Source organism: Acartia tonsa, chromosome 12, assembly GCF_053477335.1.
Source record: "Acartia tonsa isolate MP-2025a chromosome 12, ASM5347733v1, whole genome shotgun sequence".
NCBI lineage: Eukaryota > Metazoa > Arthropoda > Copepoda > Calanoida > Acartiidae > Acartia > Acartia tonsa.
The window spans coordinates 34,651,775-34,679,623 of NC_137271.1; the positions used below are offsets into that span (position 1 = coordinate 34,651,775).

Here is a 27,849-nt window from a genome sequence, read left to right on the forward strand (position 1 = left end):
ATGATTTATATATTTGAAAACCTGTAATGGGACATTGATGTTTAAATTATTATAGAATATTATGTTATAGAAACTGTACAGCAATATAATGGCTATTTATTAGGGTAATTTCTATTCAGTTTCCATAACTAGATATTTTGTAATTTTAGGTGCTTTCAGCTGTTAAACAGCTGCATCTTTGCATGGTGATTCCTGTAGTAGTTAGGTAAAATGTAGAAAGCACATCAACTCTATAATCAATACCAGAATGTCTGTACATCCATTTTTAACATGTCGATTTTTTAACTTTTTTAACAACAAGTTTGTATGTGATATTATTATCCAATTGATCTGATTTTTGTAATACTGATTCCTAGGACAACAACGTACAATGTTATAAGCGATGCATATCTATAATTAAGTCCTAAAAATGTAAGTAAGCCATTAAACATTTCTCTGTATTTAAACAGTTTTTAACAAATTTACTTAATTTTTTTCTGGACTTTTGTACTTTTATATTCTGATTAATTAGTTCTGACACGTGTTCTGACATGTGTTAATGTTCGTTTGACTCACTCTTTCGAATCAGATTTTTGCTTTTATGAATGTTGACATCCTTGTTGAATAAAAAAATTAAAGGTAATATTTGTTGCCAATGATAAAATATCATTTGTTTTCATATAAACCCATTAAAATATATAGTAAAACCTCTACAAGTACTGACATGTACTGAAAGAGGTGTACTAAGCAATACTATCCTTGTACCATAAACTTATACCCCTATCTTATCCTATATTATAGGTTAGGATAAATGCAAATTTTTGTTGCCTCCTTTCTGGTAAAGAGCATATATATTAAATGTTTATTAACTCCCCCCCCCCCCTCCTGTATACCGATAAAAAAAAGTTTTAGAATGGTTAAAAGTAAATCTTTTCTATAATTAGGGACTGTTCGTCCATTCATCCAAACATATGAATGTCAATAACGGATGGCTCTTATCATTAATTTATAATTGGGATTTTTCTGTCTATTTAAAGCTTGGCATGATGATTTAAATCTGTAACAAATAAGCAATAATTTTAGAAGCAAAGCATCAAGTCCTAATAATATAAGTATATCGTGTATTTAGACAATCTTACAACGAATTTAAACACAATTATGTTTATGCTTAAAATGTTATATTCTGTTTATTAACCCCCCCCCCCCCCCTCCTGTATACCGATAAAAAAAAGTTTTAGAACGGTTAAAAGTAAATCTTTTCTATAATTAGGGACTGTTCGTCCATTCGTCCAAATATATGAATGTCAATAACGGATGGCTCTTATCATTAATTTATAATTGGGATTTTTCTGTCTATTTCAAGCTTGGCATGATGATTTAAATCTGTAACAAATAAGTAATTATTTTAGAAGCAAAGCATCAAGTCCTAATAATATAAGTATATCGTGTATTTAGACAATCTTACAACGAATTTAAACACAATTATGTTTATGCTTAAAATGTTATATTCTGTTTATTAACCCCCCCCCCCTCCTGTATACAGATAAAAAAAAGTTTTAGAATGGTTAAAAGTAAATCTTTTCTATAATTAGGGACTGTTCGTCCATTTGTCCAAACATATGAATGTCAATAACGGATGGCTCTTATCATTAATTTATAATTGGGATTTTTCTGTCTATTTAAAGCTTGGCATGATGATTTAAATCTGTAACAAATAAGCAATAATTTTAGAAGCAAAGCATCAAGTCCTAATAATATAAGTATATTGTGTATTTAGACAATCTTACAACGAATTTAAACACAATTGTGTTTATGCTTAAAATGTTATATTTTGTTTATTAACCCTTAACAGTCGGGCCCCTTGCCCCACCTTAATCGGTCGTGGGGGAGGGGGGCGTTTTCAGTTCCCTATTATCTCAGTTCCTATTAGAGCTAGAGGGCTAAAATTTTTCAGCAGAAGTCCCCTGTTAATGAATTTTTGTTTTTAGGTCCTTTTTTACTTAAAAATTTAAAACGGCTGTAATTTTCTTATTTGTGAAGCTAGAAGAAAAATATTTTTGCAGAAAATGTTTATCTTTATGTAAATTTTATATTAGAAATATCAAAATATAAATTTCAGCGGCCGCAACTGTACTTGGCAGATGCCAGCCGCCGCAGTCGGTTTATTAGACAAAATATAGATTATATAACTTTGAAAGTATCTACTTTAAAATTTTATAATTAGTAAAAGAATATGATTTTTTTTATTGTTTTTCATTGATGGATTGGATTATAAGATTGAAATATCCAGTTAACAGTTAGATTTGCTCTTTAAACTTTGTTAACTAGCTTGCTGAAACAACCAATGCATTTCATAATTCTTGTAGAAAGAAAAATTGAAACCCAGCAGCCAAAAAAATGTATTTTGAAAAAAAACATAGTAGGGAAGCTACAGCTACGATTTAAGTAAGAGTGGTTATGAACTCACAATACCTTCCTAGAACACCCCTGCTAGTTAGTTTCTTTGGTATGCTCAGGTAAACCTGTACCTGGCTTAAGCTAGCTGTGATGGGTCTAAATTCCGATTTCCTAAATGATTTTCTTAAGTTTCTATGAAAACAAAAAATTAATATCTCATACTTTAAATGTACATGATTTATATTCCTTAATTCGTAATTTATCTATTATAAACATTTAAAAATACATAAATTCATAGTTTGTTTCATGTTTAACTCGAAATAAATTATATATAAACAACATTTTCATCTAATAAAAATAATAGAATACTAATAATAGCTATGATAAATCATTAATTTCATTTTGTTTTTCCCCAATTAAATTATTAAAGAGAGGAACAAATAATAATTTTAATATTATTGAATAAAACAAGGATGACAACATCCATAAAAGCAAAGCTCTGAAATGGAAGGACAAACGAACATTCACACTTGTAGATTGTCAGAACTGAATTAGCAGAATAATAATGCATCAGTACAAACAATATTGTTAGTAAATTTGTTGCAAAACTGCATTAATAGATGATACTGTTTAAGGACATACTTACATTTTTGGGGCTTGTTTATAGAGATGCTTTGCTTATAACATTGTACCTTGTTGTATTAGGAATCAGTTTTTAAAAAATCTGAAGAATCGGATAATTTTAACATACAAAAATTTGTTGTCAAAAAAGTTAAAAAATCGACATGTTTCAAATGGAAGTACGGACATTCTGGTATTGATTATAGAGTTGCTACGCTTTCTAAATTGTACCTAACTACTACAGGAATCATCATGCAAAGTTTTGAATCGATAGGACAATTCTAACCTGTTTAAATTAACGAAAAGAGCCAACTCTCTGTTACGGACGTACGGACGGACGGATGTACGGACGGACCGACCCTAATTATAGAAAAGCTTTGCTTTTAAAAAGTAATGTTTACATCCTATTAGTAGCAGGTTTTTGGTTGTGTAGCTCAAAATTATGGTAACTACTGAACCGAGTGAGTTCTTTATTTCAGGGAAGCTTCACATTGGTCCCAGAACTTTATTTTAAGTATTTGGATAGTTTTTGGCCATTTTTGTACCCTTTTCAATGCAGAGCATATAGGTGCTGGGGACGCAATCGATAGAAGATAAAGTTATTTAAAGATATATATGGGCTTGCTAAAATTAAATCTAACGTAATGTCATTTCACTCAAGAATCCCTTAAAATTTTTTTTTGATAATGGTTAGGACCCATATGATTTGGTATTAGGTTAAGTAAAACTACTAATAAAACTAATTCTTGTGCATGCAGTAATGACCGTATATGATTCTTTTAAGTTCAATAAAAAAAGCATTTTTTTGTATATACTTCATATTAACATACTGCTTTAAAATTTTGTTGTTTAAAGAGACTCTTAACTATAAACATTTGAAATTGAAACTGCCCAGTGCCGACCTTACTATGGACATATTATTACTTGGCTTTTACATCAGATTTTCATGTTCTCTAATAAAATAAAACTTGCAGCGAGCTAGAATAACAATTACCCCCTGTCCACCCCCATGACCCAATCCACTCCCTTCCTACCTCCAACCCAATATATCTTTTTATGAATAATATTCCTTTATTTTTCAGAGTGACTTTATATAGGTCACAGAAACTTATTCAGAGGTTTATGAGGTCAAACCATTCCCCCCTCCCATCACAAAAGTCTATCCATCTTTCTATCTATCTGTATGTTTATTTTTTAACACTTTTTTTTAAATCTAGCCATTTCAGATTTAAAAATTATTTATATTTCCAGAAAAATGAAAATATGTGGTAAAAATAATATAATTAATAACTTAATCTAACAAGGGAACATTTGTTGGAAAAAAGGTGTCAGATATCTCCCACCTACTTGGCTAAAATTTAAAGTTCTTTTTCTGTAAAAACAAGGATGACAATATCCATAAAAGCGAATCTCTGAAACGGTTGGACAAACGAACATTGAAATTTGTAGAGTGTCAAACTGAATAATCAGATTATAGATGTATAAAAGACGAATCAAAATTGTAAGTAAATTTGTTAAAATACTGCTGAAATACAGGATAATGTTTAAGGACATACATACATGTCGGACAATTATATCACATAAAATTAATTGTTCAAAAAGTTAAAAATCAGATATTCTGGTAACGATTATAGAGAAGCTATGCTTTATAAATCGTATAAATCGATAAGACAATGCCTAAATTAACAAAAAAGCTATCCGTTCCAGACGGAGTTCGGACGGACGGACGGACTGACCCTTATTATAGTAAGGCTTCGCTTTTTTGTTAAAAATCAATTGTAACAAGGATGACAATATCCATAAAAGCGAAGCTCTGAAACAGTAAGGCAAACGAACATAAGTGTCGAATCAAAATTGTAAGTAAATTTGTTGAAAACTGCTTAAAAATAGGATAATGTTTAAGGACATACTTACGTGTTTAGGACTTTATTATAGAGTTGCTTCGCTTATAACATTGTTTTTTGTTGTCCTAGTAATCAATATTCCAAAAAATCAGATAAATCGGATAATATTATCTGATAAAAATTTGTTCTTAAAAAAGTTAAAAATCAACGTGTTTAAAATGAACGTACGGACATTCTGGTAACAATTATAGAGTTGCTACGCTTTCTAAATCGTACCGAATTACTACAGTAATCACCATGAAAGTTTGAAATCGATAGGACAATTCTAACATGCCTAAATAAACGGTCGGACGTATGTATGGAAAAACTCTAACTATAGAAAAGCTTAGCTTTTAAAAAGGGAGTACTATCTCTCTATCTATCTATTTATCTATCTATCTATTTATCTATCTATCTTTCTAAGTTGATTTTCAATTTGGAAAGTTTAGTGATTTTTTTCCGTATTAAAATATTTATCTTAAGTATTAAATTGATAAATAACTTGAAGCCAAATTACATATATTCTGAGTTTTTTTTAGGTTGGGGTTAATTTTGAAAGAAAAAAGGGTTTTGGGAGTTTAATTTTAGTAAAAAGGGGTCTAGAGCTGTCAACATATATTTTTATCTTTTTTCGGCTTTTAAAGTGTTTTTTACAGCCGGCTGCGAAATAATATATATATACCTTATAATCTTTTTCACAGATATTTTCATTTCCAACTTTATAGAAAGCTCCAGTTAGAATATCTCCACATTTGTCACATCTTTCCAAGGTTGACTATAATAGATAGATAGATATATGGATACATTGATGGATAGATAGATGAACAAACAGTTAGAATATCTCCATATTTATTACATCTTTCCAGTGTTGACTATAATAGATAGATAGATAGATGGATAAATATATAGACACATAGTTAGAATACCTCCATATTTATCACATCTTTCCAGTATTGAATCTAATAGATAGATAGATATATGGATAGATAGATAAACACACAGTTAGAATATCTCCATATCTATCATACATATCTTTCCAAGGTTGACTATAATAGATAGATAGATATATGGATAAATATATAGACACATAGTTAGAATATCTCCATATTTATCATATCTTTCCAAGGTTGACTATAATAGATAGATAGATATATGGATAGATAGATAGACACACAGTTAGGATATCTCCATATCTATCATACATATCTTTCCAAGGTTGACTATAATAGATAGATAGATATATGGATAAATATATAGACACATAGTTAGAATATCTCCATATTTATCACATCTTTCCAGGGTTGACTATAATAGATAGATAGCTACATGGATAGATTAATAAATAGATGGATGATAGATAGAAACATAGTTAGAATATCTCCTCATTTATGTATGTATGTATGTACACAGGTCTCCTTAGCAAAACCTTAGATTAAAAAAAATCTCGAAAGAAACGGACAACAGGGCCTTCAAATAGGGTACAGTGGTGGTCAGAATCCGTTGGAGATTAAATCTTAGCTGCTCCTTCTTGCCAGATATTGCAATTTGAAGTTTTGTGGTAAAAATGCCAAAAATTACAAGAATTCCAAGGATATATGCATAAGAAAACACCTTAATTCATCAAATAAAATGGGTGAGTTTAACATTTGAGGAGTTTATATGTCTCTGCATATGTAAACTACACAGCTTTAAAGAAATTATTTAATGAAAAAGGTACATTGTTCTGTTTACAACTTTAAGCTAGAGGCTGTTACCCTGGAACCAGTAAAGAAAACCTCAGTTTTAGTTTACATATTGCTAAAGTTAATATTTAAAATACTTTAACCCCCCCCCCCCCCTTCAACCCCCTCTTGCAACCCATAAATTTTAGGGGGGAGGTCAAAGTAATAGTATTATGTTTTACTTAAAACTACTTGAAGTATTGAAAGAAAACATTATATGTAAGATTCTTAGGCCCAAAGTTTCTGGAAATATAAGCTTTAGTACTTAAACTTTAGTAGCCATCAAAATCTCTTGCAAATATTGCTGCAACCAACCCACTCACTCCTTCTTAGACCACAAATTATTAGGAGGGGGGCAGTGGATATGGAAAATATTCTTGTGTTACTTTGAAATCACTGAATTATGTTAAGCAAACTTTGGATTTAAGCTTTTTTGGGATATTAGTTACTTTTACAAATATTGCTGGATTCCCCCCCCCCCCCCCTCCTCCATCTGTTGGAAGTAGTGGCTAGTGGCATAGGTAAATAATATTGTATATTATTAGAAACCTCTGGAGATATTCAGGGTATATTTAATTTTATAAATATCTATTTCAACTACAACCCTCCCAATCTAGTACAATTATTTTGCTATGTAATCTCCTCCAGCCTATTGGACTAATAAAATAATTATTGTCAACCCATTGCTCCTTCCCCAAACATTTAATAGGTAATACATTTGAAGCAATTTGAAATCTAAAAGTTTTATTCCAATGTTTGCTCCTAATTGCTATAGTAGTTTCTGAGTAAAACACAGGTGGTGAGGTTGTTTGGAGGGTAGCTGGAGAGGGAGGGGGAGGGTAAGTAACATTTAATTTTTTTTATGGGGTGGAGGAAATTGAGCAGCAATATAATTTTTCTGGATGGGGTTGGTTGAGGTTGGGGAAGGTCAGCAATATTTGTTCAATTATGAAGTAATTATGGACCTACTAAAGTTTAAATCCAAAAGCACTCTGTATCTTGAGTAATCTACAAGTAAATCACAAGGGTATTGCTATACTCCCTTCTATTACTTATTTGGAGGGAGGGGGGGGGGGAGATTGTAAAGCAATAGGGAGGGAAAGGGGGCTTGGAAGGAGAATTCAGCAAAATTTGTTAAAATTACTTTTGACGAAACAAAGCATATTTGCTTTGCTGCTACGATTCTAGTGGTTTCTTAGTAACACACCATAGTAGTAACCTTTCAACTGCAACCCAACCATTCTCTCTTTACAAAATGTTATGTTTTTGATTTATGAGGGGAGGGGAAGAGGTCAGCAATATATGTAAAAGTGCTTTGGGTCCCACAACAATACAAATCCAAAAGCTTTATATGTATCTCTAATATTTTCTTAAAACACATTGGAATGATCTTCTGCCACCCCCCCCCCCCTTTATGTCAGGACGAGGGGGAGGGGGAGAGAAGGTGGTCAACATAATTTCTACAAAATTTTGGCCTAAAAACCTTACATAAAAATTTTTCCCACTATACTTCAATTAGTTTTTGAAAAACACATAATAGTATTACTATGCTCCCCCCCCCCCCCCTCCACCCTAAAGTTGGTAGGTTGTAAGAGTATGGAGGGGGGGGGGTGGGGAAGCAGAATTACTAAAAGTAACTTGGGTAACAAGGGTAACAGCTTTTAGGATAAAGTTGTAAATTGGGCAAACCTCTTTAAGCTTATAGTACCTTATTTATTACTCTTATTAAAGTTAAAAACATCATTTATAGTAGTAAAAATTGTTCTAAATGGGGATGAAGTGTGTAGTTTACAAATGAAGAGATATCTAAACTCCTCAAATGTTAAACTCGCTCTTTTTATTTGATGAATTAAGGTGTTCACTTATGCATATATCTTTGGAATTCTTGTAATTATAGGCATTTTTACCACAAAACTTCAAATTGCAATATCTGGCAAGAAGGAGCAGCTAAGATTTAATCTCCAACGGATTCTGACCACCACTGTACCCTATTTGAAGGCCCTGTTGTCCGTTTCTTTCGAGATTTTTTTAAATCTAAGGTTTTGCTAAGGAGACCTGTGTGTATGTATATTTCAAATTCAATTATTATACATATGACAACGTTTATGTAAGTTTATAGAAGAAAAAACAATTACAATTAATCATAATGCAAAATAGAACATAAAGTCAGTCATAAGTAAATAATTGCGACTTGACACCTCATTTATGACCATTAGTCAAGTTAGAGGATTTACCCAAGCCGCTGTTTTTGTTATCTGATAAGGGAGTAAAAATAACCCCTTGGAGATATGATTGCAGTTATTTACATTAGATAATAGATAGATACATATATGGATAGATAGATGGATAGATAGACACACAATTATAATATCTCCACATTTGTCACATCTTTTCAGGGTTGACTATAATAGATAAATAGATATATGGATAGATTGATGAATAGGTGGATGGATAAATGGATAGATGGATAATTATAGACTAATAGAATATCTCCACAAATATCATATCTTTCCAGGGTTGAATCTAATAGATAGATATGTTAAATGGATAGATCTACCTTTATATAAGGGATAGGAATATAGAGAGAAAGAAAAATTGATTGATTGAGTGATAGATGGATGGATGATTAACTTGATGGATTGATAGATAGATAAATTGGCATACATAAAGACATACTTACGGATGGATTGGTGGATAGAAGATACATAAATTATGGAAAAAGGGAAATAATGAATTATTCTTATTAAAACTTACTTTATAATCTTCTTCACAAACAAGAGCTTTTCCAGTTGTAAAATATGTCCCGGACAGTTCTTTTCCACATACAGAACACTAAGAAAAAAATATTAAGAGGTAAAGTCTTTTTATTAATAAATTACCTATACATTTATAAAATTTGTATTTTATATTACATAATGATACTCTTTTTAATTTTTCACAATTAAATGTGTATCAGACAGTTTTCTTTCACAAAAACAATAACATTTTCGGACGTACACAGACCCTAATCATAGAAAAGCTTTGGAGGTGAATACATGGGGATAAATGTTTACCCTCCCCTCCTTAAAGGGCACTAGAGGTACTACTGAATGAGTAACAAAAAATCGAAACAGGTTTTGGTTTTAAAAACATACCTTCATACAATGTGTATGGTAATACTTGTCTCCAGATTTGAGACTGTCTCCAGTAATTATATATTTATAAACATACCTTCATACAATGTGTATGGTAATACTTGTCTCCAGATTTGAGACTGTCTCCAGTAATTATATATTTATAAACATACCTTCATACAATGAGTATGGTAATACTTGTCTCCAGATTTGAGACTGTCTCCAGTAATTATATATTCATAAACATACCTTCATACAATGTGTATGGTAATACTTGTCTCCAGACTTGAGACTGTCTCCAGTAATTATATATTTATAAACATACCTTCATACAATGTGTATGGTAATACTTGTCTCCAGATTTGAGACTGTCTCCAGTAATTATATATTTATAAACATACCTTCATACAATGTGTATGGTAATACTTGTCTCCAGATTTGAGACTGTCTCCAGTAATTATATATTTATAAACATACCTTCATACAATGAGTATGGTAATACTTGTCTCCAGATTTGAGACTGTCTCCAGTAATTATATATTCATAAACATACCTTCATACAATGTGTATGGTAATACTTGTCTCCAGACTTGAGACTGTCTCCAGTAATTATATATTTATAAACATACCTTCATACAATGTGTATGGTAATACTTGTCTCCAGACTTGAGACTGTCTCCAGTAATTATATATTTATAAACATACCTTCATACAATGTGTATGGTAATACTTGTCTCCAGATTTGAGACTGTCTCCAGAAATTATATATTTATAAACATACCTTCATACAATGAGTATGGTAATACTTGTCTCCAGATTTGAGACTGTCTCCAGTAATTATATATTCATAAACATACCTTCATACAATGTGTATGGTAATACTTGTCTCCAGACTTGAGACTGTCTCCAGTAATTATATATTTATAAACATACCTTCATACAATGTGTATGGTAATACTTGTCTCCAGACTTGAGACTGTCTCCAGTAATTATATATTTATAAACATACCTTCATACAATGTGTATGGTAATACTTGTCTCCAGATTTGAGACTGTCTCCAGAAATTATATATTTATAAACATACCTTCATACAATGAGTATGGTAATACTTGTCTCCAGATTTGAGACTGTCTCCAGTAATTAGACCTTCACAAACCTCACATCTTTCTGCTTTCTCCTAGGATACATAGATAGATAGATAGATGTACAGTTATACAGATAGACAAGATAGAAAGATAGACAGACATACAAACAGATAAACAATTACCTATCAATTACCGTATTGGGGCTGCTGTCCATGACTTTTTAGCGTCAGGTCCAACAACCTAGGATAGCTAAGGGGAGCCAAATATCTCCTTTTCTGTCCAAACACCTGGGGTATTAGGACGGTTAAGTAACACCCATCAGACAATAGACTCTTTGATTGACCGACATTTGCCTGAAAGTCCTAACTGTGCATGGTAATGAGTTGTGCCTGTTTTAGGCCAAAGCATTCTCCCTACTCTAACTATTAAAATTGCGCACCTGACATAGCATCAATAGGAAGCATCTTTATGTCTTTAGTTATGACGCAGCGTTAAGTTGAGATTCGAACCTATAATCTCCCCGACGACGAGCGGATGCAGCAGGTGTTAGTTTAGTCGCGAGTAACAGATAAAAAGATAGACAGACAAATAGATAGATTGTTATACCTGGAAACAAATATCACAATATGGCTGGTTGTCCTTCACATTAAATCTGGCTTGGATAATCTTAGCACAGCTAACACAAGAAAAACAGTCCTACAATCACATAAAGAGTTATTGTGTCAATTAAGATCTCATAAACAGCTAGAGCTGTCTAAATTCAAAAATAGAATATTTTCTTTTGCTAATTTTTTCTTATTTAACTCTGAACCTATGATCTTTTACAGTATGTCCTCAAATATGTATGCTACAATTGCAATTTTTAGGAGCGCAGCTAATATATAAACAGGATATGTTCGTATGCCACGAAGTAATAGCAATTTAGACTAAATGGTATTAAGTATTTTTAAAATATTTTACAATGGTAAAGTAAATAAAATGTAGATAAATTGACTAATAACAATAATATATTACTCATTATAGGACCGTCCATTTAAAGAATTTTACCTTATGATAGGGTCTGTCCATGGCGACTATTCCATCAATTTCAATTTTGCCAGTGCAACTGAAGCATATATCTAAAAAACAGTTGTTATCATTAAGTCTTATAAGCAGTTTTTCAGTAACCAATTTATAGCACAACTTTTGTCTGTGAGTTATACTCGAGGCATCACCCCACATTTAGTGTCACGTGTATGATATAGTAGGTCAAAATGTATCAGAAATACAAAGTAGAACGATGTCTGTCTGGTTGAAGCCTAAGACTAGCTAACTGCTGGATCGATGGGACTCTTATTTTCAGAGAATATTCCAACTGATCATTCTATGGTTAAAACCTTCTAAGAAATAAAATTACAATCCCAAACCCCCCCCCCCCCCCCCTCCCCACATATAATAACAAATTTTGGGGAGCTTCCCAAAATATCTAGGGGCTAGAAACCTAGCTTTAAAAACGCAGTCAGTGCTAAGAAATTAAACTTGCTTTTGAATCTAAAACAAAAATGGAAATATATAATATATGAAAATCTCGAAACCTTTGATAATTAAAACTTACTCAAGAAAAAAAAACTCACCCTTATTTGTGTCTTCTCCGTTGTCTCTTTTCATTTTAGATTCAATCAAATTCAACTCCTTAATATCAAAAAAAAAGTTTAAATGATAACTGATTAATATTTTTTCAATAATATTGAAGGAAATGTTAAGTTATCAATAGTTGTTATCAAAACAAGGATGACAACATCCATGAAAGCGAAGCTTTGAAATGGAAGGACAACGAAAATTAACACTTGTAGATTGTCAGAACTGAATTAGCAGAATATTAATGCATCAGTACAAACAATATTGTAAGTAAATGTGTGACAAAACTGCATAAATAGATGATACTTTCAAAGGACATACTTACATTTTTGGGACTTGTTTAATCAATGTTTATAGAGATGCTTCGCTTATAACATTGTACCTTGTTGTAATAAGAATCAGTTTTAAAAAATCAGAAGAATCGGATAATTTGAACATACAAAAATTTGTTGTCAATACAGTTAAAAATCGACGGTCCGACCCTAATCATAGAAAAGCTTCGCTTTTAATATATGTTTCTAAATGCAAAGTTCTGTACTTAAAATGTGCCGTGCGAATAATAAGGCGTTTTTTGTAATTTAAACCTTTCATAAAATTTCTGGGACAATAAGTAATGAGTTGCTATGGAAAGCGTAGCATAGCAACTCTATAACTACGTCCATTTGATTCATGTAAATCAGATGTTTACATTTTTAAATCATGATTCATGGGACGATTAGGCAAAAATATAATCAAGTAAATTATATTGCTACATTTCAAATAACTAAAGGGTTCTAGTTTAGTATTTCATCTTGCATAAATAACCAATTTAAGATACAGTATAATTATTATCATTAACAAAGTTTCGCTTTGATGGATGTTGATTTTCCTAATAATCTATAAGATTTATTAAGGTGCTTTCCTTCAATGTGCCTGTCGAGCAGTGTAAGGTCTTCCTTAGTTCTTAAATAAATTGAAAATGAAGGTGTGGTAGTTTTTATTCTATGTCTAACCGGTGCAAGGGGCCCTAACTCTGCGGAGCCTATACCTATGGCACCCTAAACCTGCGAGGGGTAACCAGTAACCAATATATTTACCTTTAGAGTCATATCAACACTAGGCCTATGAACCGAGGTTCTCTGTCCTCCCGAGGCCATACTGGGCTTCCTCATGGAGGGCGGGGTTACACTAGTCCTCCTGGGGGGCGGCGGAGTAGCACCGCTACGAGTCGGCGGAGGGGGCGTGGCGCTGCTCCGGATAGGCGGTGGTGGCGGAGTTGCGCCACTTCGGTAGGGCGGGGGTGTTACTCCACTTCTGTACGGGGGCGGAGGGGTTACACTACTTTTCCTAAATTATATAATTATTATTTATTTGTTTTTAGTAGCAAAGCTACTCCATACTTTGTCTGGTTGTCCGTTACTCCATGATTTTATTGGCTGCCATTTAAGATATACTACTAGTTGTTTTGTACCAATAAGCCTCCAGTATATAATCTACTAGCCACTAGGAACTTCCTAGTGGCAGGAACGTTAGTCTAATAATAGTCATGCTATTAAAATCTAAATATTAACATTGCATTTATATGATATAAGTGAAAGATTTTATATAAATATATTCTTGATTTATAACTACTGAACACCTTCTGTTCAATTAACTTTGTCCCTCCAATCCATAAAATGAAGAAATCAATTGGTGCAACAAACAAAAATATTTAAAAATATCAATCGATTATACCTAATCGGAGGGGGAGGTGAACTCGATACTCTCGGGGAACTTTCCATTTTATTATTTGGCAGAATTTTCTTTTCGGCAATATTTGGCTTCAACAGGGAATCTGTGTAATCTTCACTTCTAAAATGATATATATTCAATTAAGTCAATAGAAGATGAAGAAAGTCCGTCAAAAAATCAGCATTTTACGTCATAAAAACGAGGGATTGTCCATCTCTTTTTTAAGGGTTTTCTTTCCCATTCCTACTCTCCCCATCCCTCATTTTTATGACGTCATTAATGGACTTTCTTCGTATTCAGGTCAATGGCGGTTTCCCACAAAGTTTCTTGTCAAGCACAAACCCCCCCCCGCCCCCCCCCCCCCCAACTATTTTTAATAAATAAGATAAAAAATAAATGAAGGGTGCGAGGGTTGTGTGCTTATAAGTTATAGAATGTTGGGTTATATTGGATATTTGATAGTCTTACAGGGTTCGAGTGACGCAGATATACGACCCGCAGGGTTAGGGTCCAATAACTCTCCTTTAATTAAATATACTAGATTTGTGTAGATACCATAATTTAATATTTGGATTGCAATCCCCCCCCCCCCCCTCCCACCTCGCATTTATTGGTCAGGCCGTTTTATCCAATAGGAGGAAAAGGATGGGGCAACGGAGGGATTTGGGGGAGATCGTTATTTTAGCCCGCTACACTTTATAATAGAACATGAAAATCTGGTGTAAGATCCAAGTAATTATACAATATACATCAATTCATATATTTATCTAAATAACTACAGGGTGGGGCAAATAAGACCGGACAAACTTTAAACGGCCATAGCGCCAAAACTACTTTACCAATCAGGACGTTTGACCACACTATAAAAAGCTTAGGTGATAATCTTTGAGCACAAAAAAATCTTTGGACGAAGATGGACGTGTACAATGAGCTGGCCGCGCATATGTTCAACAAGGCAGATTCCAAATGCGCCGGTGTGGCTTAATCTGGATTCTCGACTAGGGCCCACTAAATCTAACCTCAGCCTATCTGTAGGTGAGGTAGAGTTATGCAACTTGCTGGGGTTACTGTTAGATACATAAGTAAGACACTAGAAAAGACTAGAGCTCTCTATCTTAAATGGCTTGGCCGTAGTACTCTAGCAAAGTGAAACGGGGCAGATTTCTAGATGTAAAAAAAGTCAAAAACCGTGAAAATTCGTGAAAATTTCTCGGTTCTTGACTCCAGGGACCCATATTGAACTTTAAAACTCATTTTAGACTATTGGTTGCATTTAAACCCTAGCTGAAACTTCATGCCATTTCCAAAAAGGTAAAGAACGTCGTTCTAGCTCAACTGTGGTCTAAATAAGAGCCTCCGTGTATTAGGGTAGCTTGAAAGTTGGGCGAATTTGGATCCTGCGGTTACTCACGTTCCTAAGGAAATGTGGCCTCCCAGCAGCCCGATCTTAATTCAATGGACTTTTGGGCCTAGGCTACTTTAAAGCATGCACCAATAGACGTGCCCATACCACAAAGACCTCCCTCATTGCCACTATCAAGGAGAACTACGCCAGCTTGGACAGGTACATTTTGACCTGGACCTGCTGGCGGTTGTGGAGGCGGGTAGAGGCGGTGATTAAGGCTGGCGGCGATTTTATTGAATAATCTACTAGTCATATACCTATTTTGCTTGCCAGTTTTTAAAATTCAATAAAATCTTTAAAATTGACGATTTTATGTTCATTTCTTTAGATGTTAGAATTTGTCCGGTCTTATTTGCCCCACCCTGTATATATCCACAGAGTTACCTATCTATCTTTTATTCTATTTAAACTCATAATAAATGAAATATCTGTATAAACTGTCTATATATATAAATAGTTATATATCTAGTTACCTATCTATCTTTTATGGTTCTATTCAAACTGTTATTTAATGAAATATGATCTCTTGGATCTGATTCAAGATATAGTATGAACGTATGAATATAATTGTTGTATAGTTGACCATATTTGGCAAGTTGGGCCCATAAAACCACTGTGAATGAAAAGTTTTTTACAAAACAGCAAAATATTACTTAGAAAAAGTTGGATGTTATATATCCTATTATATAAAGCAGTAAGCTTTTTTGTAAGTAGCAAAGGATCTCGCTAACCACCGAACCGATATGATTCTCCTTTACAGTGAAGCTTTTTATAGGTCCAGAGATGGTTTTTAATTATTTCGGGAGAGAGAATCTTAACCCTCCTAAATGCCGCCCGCCACTAATGCTTTCAATGCTGTAATATGGAATTATCAAAAATTATTTTGAATAGAAAACTAGCCTTGCCATTAACCATAAAATAGCCTAAAACCTTCCTTAGTTTAGAATATAGAATACCTCATTTAACTAACTAAATATATCAAATTAAAATGTTGTTGAAAGGTGTAAACACTTTTGAACGACATCAATTGTGATAAACTGAAATTTAGTTGCCGAATGTGTACGCAGTTTCCTGGGTGTTTCCTCATCCTATCTCAATATTTACAAATATCTAAAAAACTTCAAAACTTCAAAATTTGAATGTATAAACGGTTTATACATTATAAATTTTAGTTTTTCAAATTTTGATTTTTTTTTGAAATTTGAAGCTTTTTTAGCTAGTAGTAAATATTGAGATAGGATGAGGAAACACCCAGGAAACTGCGTACACATTCGGCAACTAAATTTCAGTTCATCTCAATTGTAATAATATGAAATTCTATAAATAGTAAGTCTATTCAGCCGATAATAATTTAGAAATAAACAGGAATTGAGGGATAAACAATAGAGGATTTACAAAATAAAATTAACCCATTAAATTACATAAAATTTTAGCCCTCTTTCTCAAAGAGGCAGGAAGGGGACACTAGACTGTAAATTATGTTTTATAAACGCATTAAAAACTTTAGAAACTTTATTAAAAACCTTGATGAGTTAGTTTTAACATGCATTTTCCATATTTTTCAACTCAAATTTTCATCTACAGAATGAGAACTTTTGTTTAACATAATTGAGGACGTATAACTATTTAGCGTCCATTGTCTTATCCCTTTAGATCCCTGATCAGAATGGCAAAATACAAATCCTTTATAAATGGGCGGTAATTTACCTTTAAGTGCAATATTTGTTTCGATAAATACAAAAATGTTTTTTTCCAAATGTCTAACCCTGCGGGGAGTCCTATTCTTAAATGGCCTAAACCTGCGGTGCCCTTACTGTACAGAGAACCCAATTACCCAATATAAACTAACATAACATAACATATAAAAATCAAACAAAAAGGAACTTTGAGGGGAATGTCCGAACCGAACCGAATAGGCTAATGAAATATTTGTTTACCTTTTATTGAGATATGGATTTGTATGACCAAGAGTTCTTTCTTCACTTTCTCTTCTTCCTAATAAAAAATAAACTTTAATTAGATTTGTAAACTTTGGCAGAGATCTAAGGGGATAAGACAATGGCCGATGAATTGATGTACATCCCCAATAATGATACACAAAATTACCCCTTACAATTAGTGATTAAAACGTTTGGACACTAGAATTCGTGAACCAACTAATCAAAATTCAATGAAAAGTCCCAAAAGTTGTTAATTTTAATATTAATTTATATCGACATAATCATTGAAATCATAAATTAATAAAAAAGTTTTATAGGGAAAGTAAATTCGCGGTCTTTACCAATAAATAAAGATTAAAGTTTCAAATATAAAAATTAAGAAGGAGTAATATTGGTTGGAAAAGAGGCTTTTTTTTTCTTTTAGACTTATCTTATTTCAAAAAAAAAATAAAGAACATTTTTTGTTCGTCCGTAAAGAATTGATTAAATACCACATTATGGAAGGTTTGAAGTTGGTTTTAGGTTGTTTTATATCTTTATCTAAGTCCAATTATTCGAGCAACTAAAGTTAAGGTAAAGTTAAAGAATTTATAAGGGATAGAAGTATTTGAATTCAACTTATGCCTAATCCGTCTGATACAGCAACAGTATTAATATAAATAGTCCACTAATTATCTTATAAAAGAGACATATTGCACTAAATATAATTTATTCCTTTTTAAGATAATATGCTTGGACATTGGACAATTTCCTACTAATTTTAACCCATATTAATTTTTAAAAGACCTCCTTTTAAAACAAACTAACTAAAAGTTATATAATATTAAGCGTAGCTAATTTCCAATACTGCTATCCGTATTACTTTAGCTATATTTAGAAAAAATGTATTTTTTCCTAAGAAAATCGTTGTAAAATTTTTTCTTCATAAATTGTTTTAAGAAGTACAATAAGTTTTATGGCCGAAATGTTCTGAAAAATAGTCTAAAACCTTTTGTTGGCCATTACTAACCCTGTTTGATAATTTAGCACAGTTCGGATCATCTGTTAGAAATTTCTTAATGAACACAATCCAGAGTGAAGGACCTTATGTAAATTTTTATAATGTTCTTTTTATTGTTCGGGGATGTAATTAAAAACTCTATTTTAAAGATATTGTCTAAATTTTTAATCATATCTATGGCTAAATTTTTATCACGATAACGGATAGGATTAGGTTTTAAGAAAACATATGTCATTTAATATTGAAATATCACAATACTGTCTCTTAGTAGCTGAGCAAGACAGGGGGGGGGGGGAGAGGACATTGGACTGTTTATTAAACTAGTTCACAAAGTTTTATATAACGTTTCCTTATTTGATGGCTTAACAACTTTGGGAATTTTTATTAAAGTTTGATTGATTGGTTTAATAAGTTGAGTGTCTAAATATTTCAACCACTAATAGTAATCTAATTTTAATTTAGGACATTATTTTCGGTGTTTAAAATTGAGAATATTGCAACTTGTTTTTGAAATTCATCTATTTTTAGGATTGAGAACACTGCAACCAATCTCTGATATTTATCCATATTTAAAATTGAAAAAACTGCAACATGTCTCTGATATTGATCCACTAGAGTTGGCTCGATATAATTATCTCCCTATTGGCTAGTTTTCTATATGCATATCTATTTCTCAATAAATCTATTTTCCTCACCCGGCATTACTATCTAAAAGAAAGTAAATATTTAATAATCTAAATGATTTTAAAAAGATTTTTTAAATTATATTTTTTCTTTACATTACCATCACCAAAGGGTTAATGATGATGATTACAATTTTAGTTTAATATTTGAACACACAAAGTGTCGCCACAATCGAATTCTTTTAAAACAGAGTTTTCTTACATTTATTATTTTATAAATTTAAATTTTCTTTTTTATGATTAGAAATTAAATACATTGATATAAGGTAAATAGCAACATGAAATTAAAAAAAGGAATTTATTTTTAATAAAGTAAAATAATGGGTCTTATCGTTCTGGGCAACGAGAGTTTATTATGGATTATTGGAGCACTATGAGTTTTAAACAAATATTCCTTGGAAAACTTGAGCTCGTTTATAGACATTTATTTCCTATATAGATCTGACATGGATCTTGAAGCAATTAAGCAGGCCGTTTTGTACATGTTAAAAATTGGAAGATTTCATTAAATAATAGTTATCGCAAATATACTTAGTAAATAATTAAAATTGAGAATATTGCAACATGTTTCTGATATTTGTCCATATTTAAAATTGAGAATATTACAACATGTCTCTGATATTGATCCATATTTAAAATTGAGAATAATGCAACATGTCTCTGATATTGATCCATATTTCAAATTGAGAATAATGCAACATGTCTCTGATATTCATCTATATTTAAAATTGAGAATATTGCAACATGTCTCTGATTTTCATCCATATTTAAAATTGAGAATATTGCAACCTGTCTCTGATTTTCATCCATATTTAAAATTGAGAATATTGCAACCTATCACTGATATTTATCCATGTTTAAAATTGATAACATTGCAACCTGTCTCTGATATTAATTTATTTTTAAGATTGAGAATACTGCAACCTATCTCTGATATTTGTCCATATTTAAAATTGAGAATACTGCAACCTATCTCTGATATTTATCCATATTTAAAATTGAGAATATTGCAACCTGTCTCTGATATTCATCCATATTTAAAATTTTGAATATTGCAACATTCCTCTGATATTCATCCATATTTAAAATTGAGAATACTGCAACATGTCTCTGATATTGATTCATATTTAAAATTGAGAATACTGCAACATGTCTCTGATATTGATCCATATTTAAAATTGAGAATACTGCAACATGTCTCTGATATTGATCCATATTTTAAATTGAGAATACTGAAACCTATCTCTGATATTGATCCATATTTAAAATTGAGAATACTGCAACATGTCTCTGATATTGATCCATATTTAAAATTGAGAATACTACAACATGTCTCTGATATTTATCCATATTTAAAATTGAGAATACTGAAACCTATCTCTGATATTGATCCATATTTAAAATTGAGAATACTGCAACATGTCTCTGATATTGATCCATATTTAAAATTGAGAATACTGCAATATGTCTCTGATATTCATCTATACTGAAAATTGAGAATACTACAACATGTCTCTGATATTCATCTATATTTAAAATTGAGGATATTGCAACCTGTCTCTGATTGTCAGTTGTGTTTAAAATTGAGAAAATTGAACCTTGTCTTTGATTTTATCACGATATGGAAGACAACATTTTTTGGACATGGAAAATATTTCAAGCTTAAAAATAACTAACAGGCTTACCAACTTTTTGTATGCAAATTAAAATTTTTATATCCTATCAAGTCATTTATATTATGTTAAGGGATAAGACAACGGTAGCCAAATGGTAATAAACCTTCAGAAGTTTAAAATCATTGGATGATGAGTTTGTGCACTGCTCATTTGGACCCATCAATTAAGATTCAATAAAAAATATCCTTATTTTTTGAAACCAACGAATTGGAGAAGTAATTTATAAAAGTTTAAGAACAAGTATAATTTTCAGTGCATAGTCCTTTTTTAGACATAATCACATATTTTTTAAATCCCAATTCTTACAAGATTCATGTTTGTATGTAAATTAGCCAAAAAAAAATCAACCCCAAGAATAATGTGAATCTTTCCTGAAAATAACACAAACCAATCAATCAGACAATTAAAGAGATATCTAGCTTCAATGACCCTATCATTATATATTATAGGATATAATTCTTACAAAATATTGTTCATCAAATGTTCGACAAGATTTAGCATTTTCTACGGCCCGCCCACGTTTATTGGTGTTATGCAATAAAGAGAGTGCTACTTATTATAGCCATACAAGTAAAATTATATCCATTAGTAGTGCAGCAATATTAATACTCTATATAAAGATTGTGGTGCTTTCCCACAGGTGGCAGGTTGAGCACTGATGCCCCGGCCCCCTTCTCCTTTTTCTTTATTTATCTTAAATAAATCCTTATACTAAAGTAACAGGATGTCTGTGTGTTTGTGTGTTTGTTTGAACCGAAGGGTCTCGCTAACCGCTGAACCGATCGGGTTCTCCTTAACAGGGTAGCTTCTCATAGGTCCCGGGAAGGTTTATAACTATTTTCTTGGGGGGGTGGGACACCCCCAACCCCACCCCCCAAAATAAAAATCCCCCCCCCCAAAAAATAGATAATTTTTTTTCTCTATTTTTTTAACTAAAATAAAAAAGGAGGGGGGACAACCCCTCCCAAAAAAAAGATTTTCACCCCCCCAAATTTTTTTTTTACTTTTTCATTTAAAATCTAAAATAAAATATTGGGTTATCAAATTCGACTCCCCCCCTCCTCAAGTGCCCCTAGAGGCCTCTAGGGGCGTAGCCGCTAGTTAAAAATAAAGAAAAAGAAAGGTAAGTTTTATCCAATGTCCTACCCCTATGGGAGACCCTAACCCTACAATGCCTATAACTGCGGTATATTGGCTACCCAGTAAACAATATAACCTGACCTAACCTGACAATTACAGGGGACACTTATTTTCATAAGAAGCCCATAAGTAAACAATTAATTAATATCAGAACTGCAATAACAAGTACAATTATGTCCATAAGATCAAGCATAGAAGTATCAAGCTATAAATACAGTAAATATTCATAGAGATTTACTTTAACAGACAAGGATATATTTTTTCAACTTGACTATTATTAAACAATTGGTGATTACATAACCATTTTTTTAATGCACTGTACTTGTTTCGAAATCTTAACTTAGCATGGTATTTTAAGCTAATGTTTGAGGGGCGTGGGGGGGGGGGCTACAAGAAATTCCTCCAAATTGAAATGTTAATTTAATAGGTTTTTTGCGGCCACGCCTAATCAAATACTTATTTGTCAACTGGAGAATCTTTAGCTTTTTTTATTGTATATAGATAAAATAGATTAATAATTCAAATGCTTTGAAAAATTCACACAACCAATAATCAAAAATAATTTAAAATAATAAAACTTGATTGAGAATCTATTATTATTTTCTTGAATGTTAAACGTTTTTCGACTTTTTAAAACATAGGTATGCTCATGTGAAACTGTACAAAAAGACAGGAAGGTTTTAGGGAATTTTTTATATAAGCCTCGGGATTGTTACAGTTTATTTTTCTGCTCAAAATACCCTAGAAGCTAGGGGTGCATCCATTAGCAAACTATCGGTGTATAATATAAATTTTGTGAACAGATTAATCTAATTTTAAGAAAACGTCTAGGCTGGTTTTGGGCTATTTTTTGTAGGGGCGGGTTGTGTGGTTATTCTCTAAAAATCTTCTACAAATCAGCAGTACTTTATATTATTTCTATGTCTTTGGTATAGCGCAGTTTTATCAGGTATAAGGTATAACCAACAAGTAATTTAAATCTAAAATAATATTTGGGGGGCAAATGGAGAGGTCGTCAATTTTACGATGTGTTGCCCCCCAACGACAGCTGAAAAGCACGTATAGGTTTCGTGAATTTTTTCGAATTAATTTCGTCATTAGTATAAGCTGAGTTTTTATCAATATATTTACTCATAGCTAAATCTAGACATTTTAAATTATCCATATTTTAAAAACACCACTAAAAAACTTTGCCAGAAAAGTGTCAACATTCGTCAAAATCACCGCCTTAGTGGATTTTTAAAATTCAGTTTTTAGATGGCTAAAAATTCATTGATAGATAGACATAGATGCTATCTTGTGTGTTTTTAATATACAGAATGCTAGACAAATACGGTAATAGATAGATAAATAGCAAGATAGATATTTTTATTACTTATACATATTCTAAACAATATTAGATTTCATGAAATCGTAAATTGATTGATGTAGAATATACGAGGATATTCTTGCAGGGGTAAAATGATCATCAATTTAAGTTACTGGACATCATTTATTGGTCAGTTCGTCCATCCAGTAAGAGGGGGGATCTAGTAAAGGGGGTGGATTGTTATTTTAGCCAGCTTCAAATTTCACTTTAGGATACAAGAGAATCTGATGTGAGATCCAAGTAATAAAAAAAATCTTTCGTGTGTCTTTATTGAATAAAAAAACGTAGCTACCCTTTCCTTGTACATAAAGGGTGTGCAAAAAAAAAGGCGGACATTTTTAAAATTTGGATTTCGCGGCTTGTGTTAATAGTAGAAAAATGTTAAGCAAATCGTTAGAACCGTTAGGAAGTCTACTTTTGGGAAATATAAAAACGATTCCTCTGCTACATATAGTTTAGAAGCGATGTGCTAAAATGTCCCAACTGCCTTAAAACTTGACTTGCGAGTAAATCATTAAAGATTAAAGTATATAAAAAATATGTACCTTTTTAAAATTCAAATTGCGGGGCTTGTGTTAATAGTAGAACAACGTTATGCACACCATTAGAACCGCTATGAAGTCTATTTTATGGAAATATAAGAACCATTACTGTGCTACTTATAGTTTAGGAGCTACGTAGTAGAATGTCCCACCTGACTTAAAACTTAACTTGCGAGTAAATCATTAAAGATAAAAAAAAAGGGTGTGCAAAAATGCGGACATTTTTAAAATTCAAACTACTCGGCTTGTGTGAATAGTAGAAAAATGCTATGTATATCGTTAGAACTGTCATAAGCTCTATATTTTAGAAATATAAGTACGATTTTTGTGCTATTTTTAGTTTAGAAGCTGTATTGATAAATGTGAGAAAAGTGGAATTTTTTTTTTTGAGTTTTAAGTCAGTTGGGACATTCTACCACATAGCTCATAAATTATACGTAGCATATGAATGGTTCTTATATTTCCATAAAATAGAGTTTATAGCGATTCCATAGGTATGCAAAACATTTTTCTACCATTAACACAAGCCGAGCAATTAGAATTTTAAAAATGTACGTATTTTTTTTTGCACACCCTTTGATTTAATCTTTAATGATTTACTTGCAAGTCAAGTTTTAAGCCAGTTGGGACATTTTACCACATAGCTCCTAAACTATACGTAGCAGAGGAATCGTTCTGATATTTCCAAAAAGTAGACTTCCTAGCGGTTCTAACGATATGCGTAACATGTTTCTACTATTAACACAAGCCGCGCAATTTCAATTTAAAAAATGTCCGCATTTTTTTTTGCACACCCTTTACAATAAAACCTCATAGGACGTCATAATAGAGCACTATAAAAAGTGCACCACTAACATACGCTTATTTTTAATGTCTCAATGATCTTACAAATAACGAGAATTTGAGTATACACTATACATACATATGCAGGGAGGGAGGGGGCATTGGGCTGTTCATTACACTAGTCCTAAAAGTCTTATTGAATTTTGATTGTTTAGTTCATTTATGTAGTTGAGTGTCTAAACGTTTCAACAATGTACTTCAATTTATCGGCAAGTGTCTTTTATCCCTGATACATATACAGGGCGTTTCAAAAAAAACTGCGTTTTCCGGTTTTGGGAAACAACCAGTAGGAGTATGAAAAAAATTATTATAGGTCCATATTCTATGTATAAATGTACACCAGATTTGCTTAAGGTGTTTTTTAATATCTCTAAAAATACGGCTTTTCTGATAGGTACATGTAGGAGAAAAATGCTTGATGTTAAATTTGATATATTAATTTGATTGAAATAACTTGTAAATTTTTTGAGAAAAAAGTTTTAAAATCCCATTAATAATATGGTAAATGGGTAAATGAAAGTGCATGTTTAATTTTTTGTCATTATTTCCCTTTTTTTTCTCTGAAAAACGCTTTTTAGATCCTTACAAATTGCAATATTTCTCGTTTTTCTTGGTTGAACAAACTTTAGGTGACTAACTCTTTATAGTATTTTAGATTATAACATAAAAATTAAAATACTTTTTATCCCAAGAAGTTATCTTTAAAAACAAAAAAGTTACAGCAGTTTGTTTTATTTACTTAAAAGTGCAACCTACAAATTAATAGCTTAAATGTTGATGTATGCACTTGAGATTTATGGTTTGACCATAAATATAAAACATTTGATCTGTATTTGAAGGGGGGAGGGGTGGATTATAAATGTCCGTTAAGTAGTTCGTTCAATTAGATGCCAAAAGTGGGCGGAAGTTTTAAAGTTTGACCGGAATTGTCTATGATAAAAAAAATGCGTTTTATGTTTCAGTAAACCTGTAAAAAAGTTGAATAAAAATTGAAATGAAAATGAAATATGTTTGTTTATCATTTTAGACAGATAGGAATAGTATTTTTTTATAAAACAATATAAAAAGCCTTAAAAACTGACCGAAAAAATTATCATTCATGCTTTTTAGAATTAATCAACTCTAAAATGCGCCGTTGTTTTTAGAGTAATCAATAAACACCTTTTATAAAATTAATCCATATTTTTATAGAGAATAAGAATATATGATTATTTTTTTCATATTCCTACTGGTTGTTTCCCCAAACCGGAAAACGCAGTTTTTTTTTAAACGCCCTGTACATACAAAGAAATAGTTTGCTTTTGACACAAACTTAATGAAAATAAACTTTCTAACCTGTAATAGATTGTGAAACTGGGTTTAATCTTGGCTTTATACAATTGTCATCATCCTGAAATCATAAAATGCTTGATTGTTATTGACCCATTAGAGTAAAACACTAGAGGGAGAAGGGTTAAATAGCTGTATCTCCCTATTACAATGTCCATGTGCCGACTCTCAATATGGGTCATTGAAAATCGACCAGTGGTGTTGGAAATATTAACACAGCCAAGTAGCAGAAAACAATTTGGTAGCAGACGAAAAGGGTCAGTAAAAAGGGAGGGAGGTAGTTATCTGTATATACATTAAGATATATAAGTTTTCTGGAATTTTAATATTAGATTTGAAATCTGCATCAAATTTTAAGGATTTTTTTTAAAATTCGTTTTTTGTATAATTCTTTATCTAAAAGCGGAAATGCATTTTAAGTTAATTAATTTTGACCAATAGGATAGGTGGATTTTAAACTACCTGCGCTCTAATTGGTTGAATGATGTACGCCATCCAATCAGAGCGCAGATTTTTTAAATCCACCAATCACAGATGCCAAAATTAATTAACTTTAATTGCATTTCCGCTTTTAGATAAAGAATTATAGAAAAAACGAATTTTATAAAAAATCCTCAAAATTTGATGCAGATTTCAAATCTCCCCCTAACATTAAAATTCCGGAAAACTTATATATCTTAATATACATCTATACTATAGATCAGTTATTGACCCTTAATTTTGCAAAAAAAAATGTTATAAAAAGCTTGTCAAGCTTACACTTATAAAGTTTAGAAAACGACATAGTTTTTTTTAAGGCAACGATAAAAATTGATAGAATACTGAAATAAATATTAGGTTATGAATTGGCTTAAAAACATTATTCTACACAATAGAGTAAAACAATATAGGGGGAGGGGGTTAAATAAATGTATGTCTCCTTTTCGAGGACCCTGTACCGACTTTCAATTGGGTTTCGATTTAACCAATAGGGAAGAGATTATCAACAGAGCCAAGTCGCTACAAAAGAGTAATTTGCTGGAAGACGAAAAAGGTCCCCAACAGGGTTGTCTGGTTATATATCTCTTATATGAATTTATTTTTACCCTTCTGATAACAACATTTTAATTAATTTTTCAGATCATAAACTGCTTAAATTATAAATGTGCATAATTAGATGCTTGTAGATTTTAATTAGATCAATGCATTTGATTGTAAATACATCCCTAACAAGGAAGAAAATCTTCACAATACCCGACAAAAAAGAATAAAAATGAATGATCATTTAACAAATATGATACTTTTCAGTAGAATAGTTATTTCATTCATCGATTTATAAACCGCTTTCCGCTTTCCGCGGATATAGAATGTACAGTTATAAGATTAAAACTAGTTTTTTAGCCCCGAGGTGCCGAAGGCACGGGCTAAAAAACTGGTTTTAATCTTATGATTGTATATTTCTATATTCGTAGAAAGCTGGATACAATACGATGCTAGACATAGTTTTTTCGTATGGATGAGAACCGGTTCCTATCCACCGGATTCGAATGAATACGAGAAATATTTTTTACAGTGGTTTTAAAATAAATTCTATAGTTCTTAAGCTACTTGTGGCTCAGGACTTCTTAAGAAGAGCATTTGTTTCGGAAGATGGTTGTCTAACACAGGACCAGTAGGTATGGTTCATGAAAATAACAACCAAATCATTTCAGCGGTTTGTAAGAGGAACGAACAAAAATTATTGTACAGTTAACTAAGCATTATAGAAAACACCATGCATGTAAAAATTATAATTAAATTTGCATACATCATATAA

General features: G+C 31.7%; 1 protein-coding gene across 1 annotated transcript in view; it reads right to left on the bottom strand.

Annotated features, from left to right (window-relative positions):
* The window catches only part of LOC145334299 (uncharacterized), a 68,459-nt gene that overhangs the window by 13,584 nt on the left and 27,026 nt on the right, over positions 1 to 27,849 (bottom strand). The window contains exons 6-15 of the mRNA XM_080179696.1: positions 26,061 to 26,115; positions 17,470 to 17,527; positions 14,131 to 14,247; positions 13,494 to 13,743; positions 12,414 to 12,471; positions 11,848 to 11,918; positions 11,407 to 11,496; positions 10,800 to 10,892; positions 9,356 to 9,433; positions 5,563 to 5,655 (exon numbers count right to left, since the gene is read on the bottom strand). Coding sequence (XP_080035822.1) covers positions 5,563 to 5,655; positions 9,356 to 9,433; positions 10,800 to 10,892; positions 11,407 to 11,496; positions 11,848 to 11,918; positions 12,414 to 12,471; positions 13,494 to 13,743; positions 14,131 to 14,247; positions 17,470 to 17,527; positions 26,061 to 26,115 — 963 coding nt within the window. The remainder of the gene's footprint in view (positions 1 to 5,562; positions 5,656 to 9,355; positions 9,434 to 10,799; positions 10,893 to 11,406; positions 11,497 to 11,847; positions 11,919 to 12,413; positions 12,472 to 13,493; positions 13,744 to 14,130; positions 14,248 to 17,469; positions 17,528 to 26,060; positions 26,116 to 27,849) is intronic.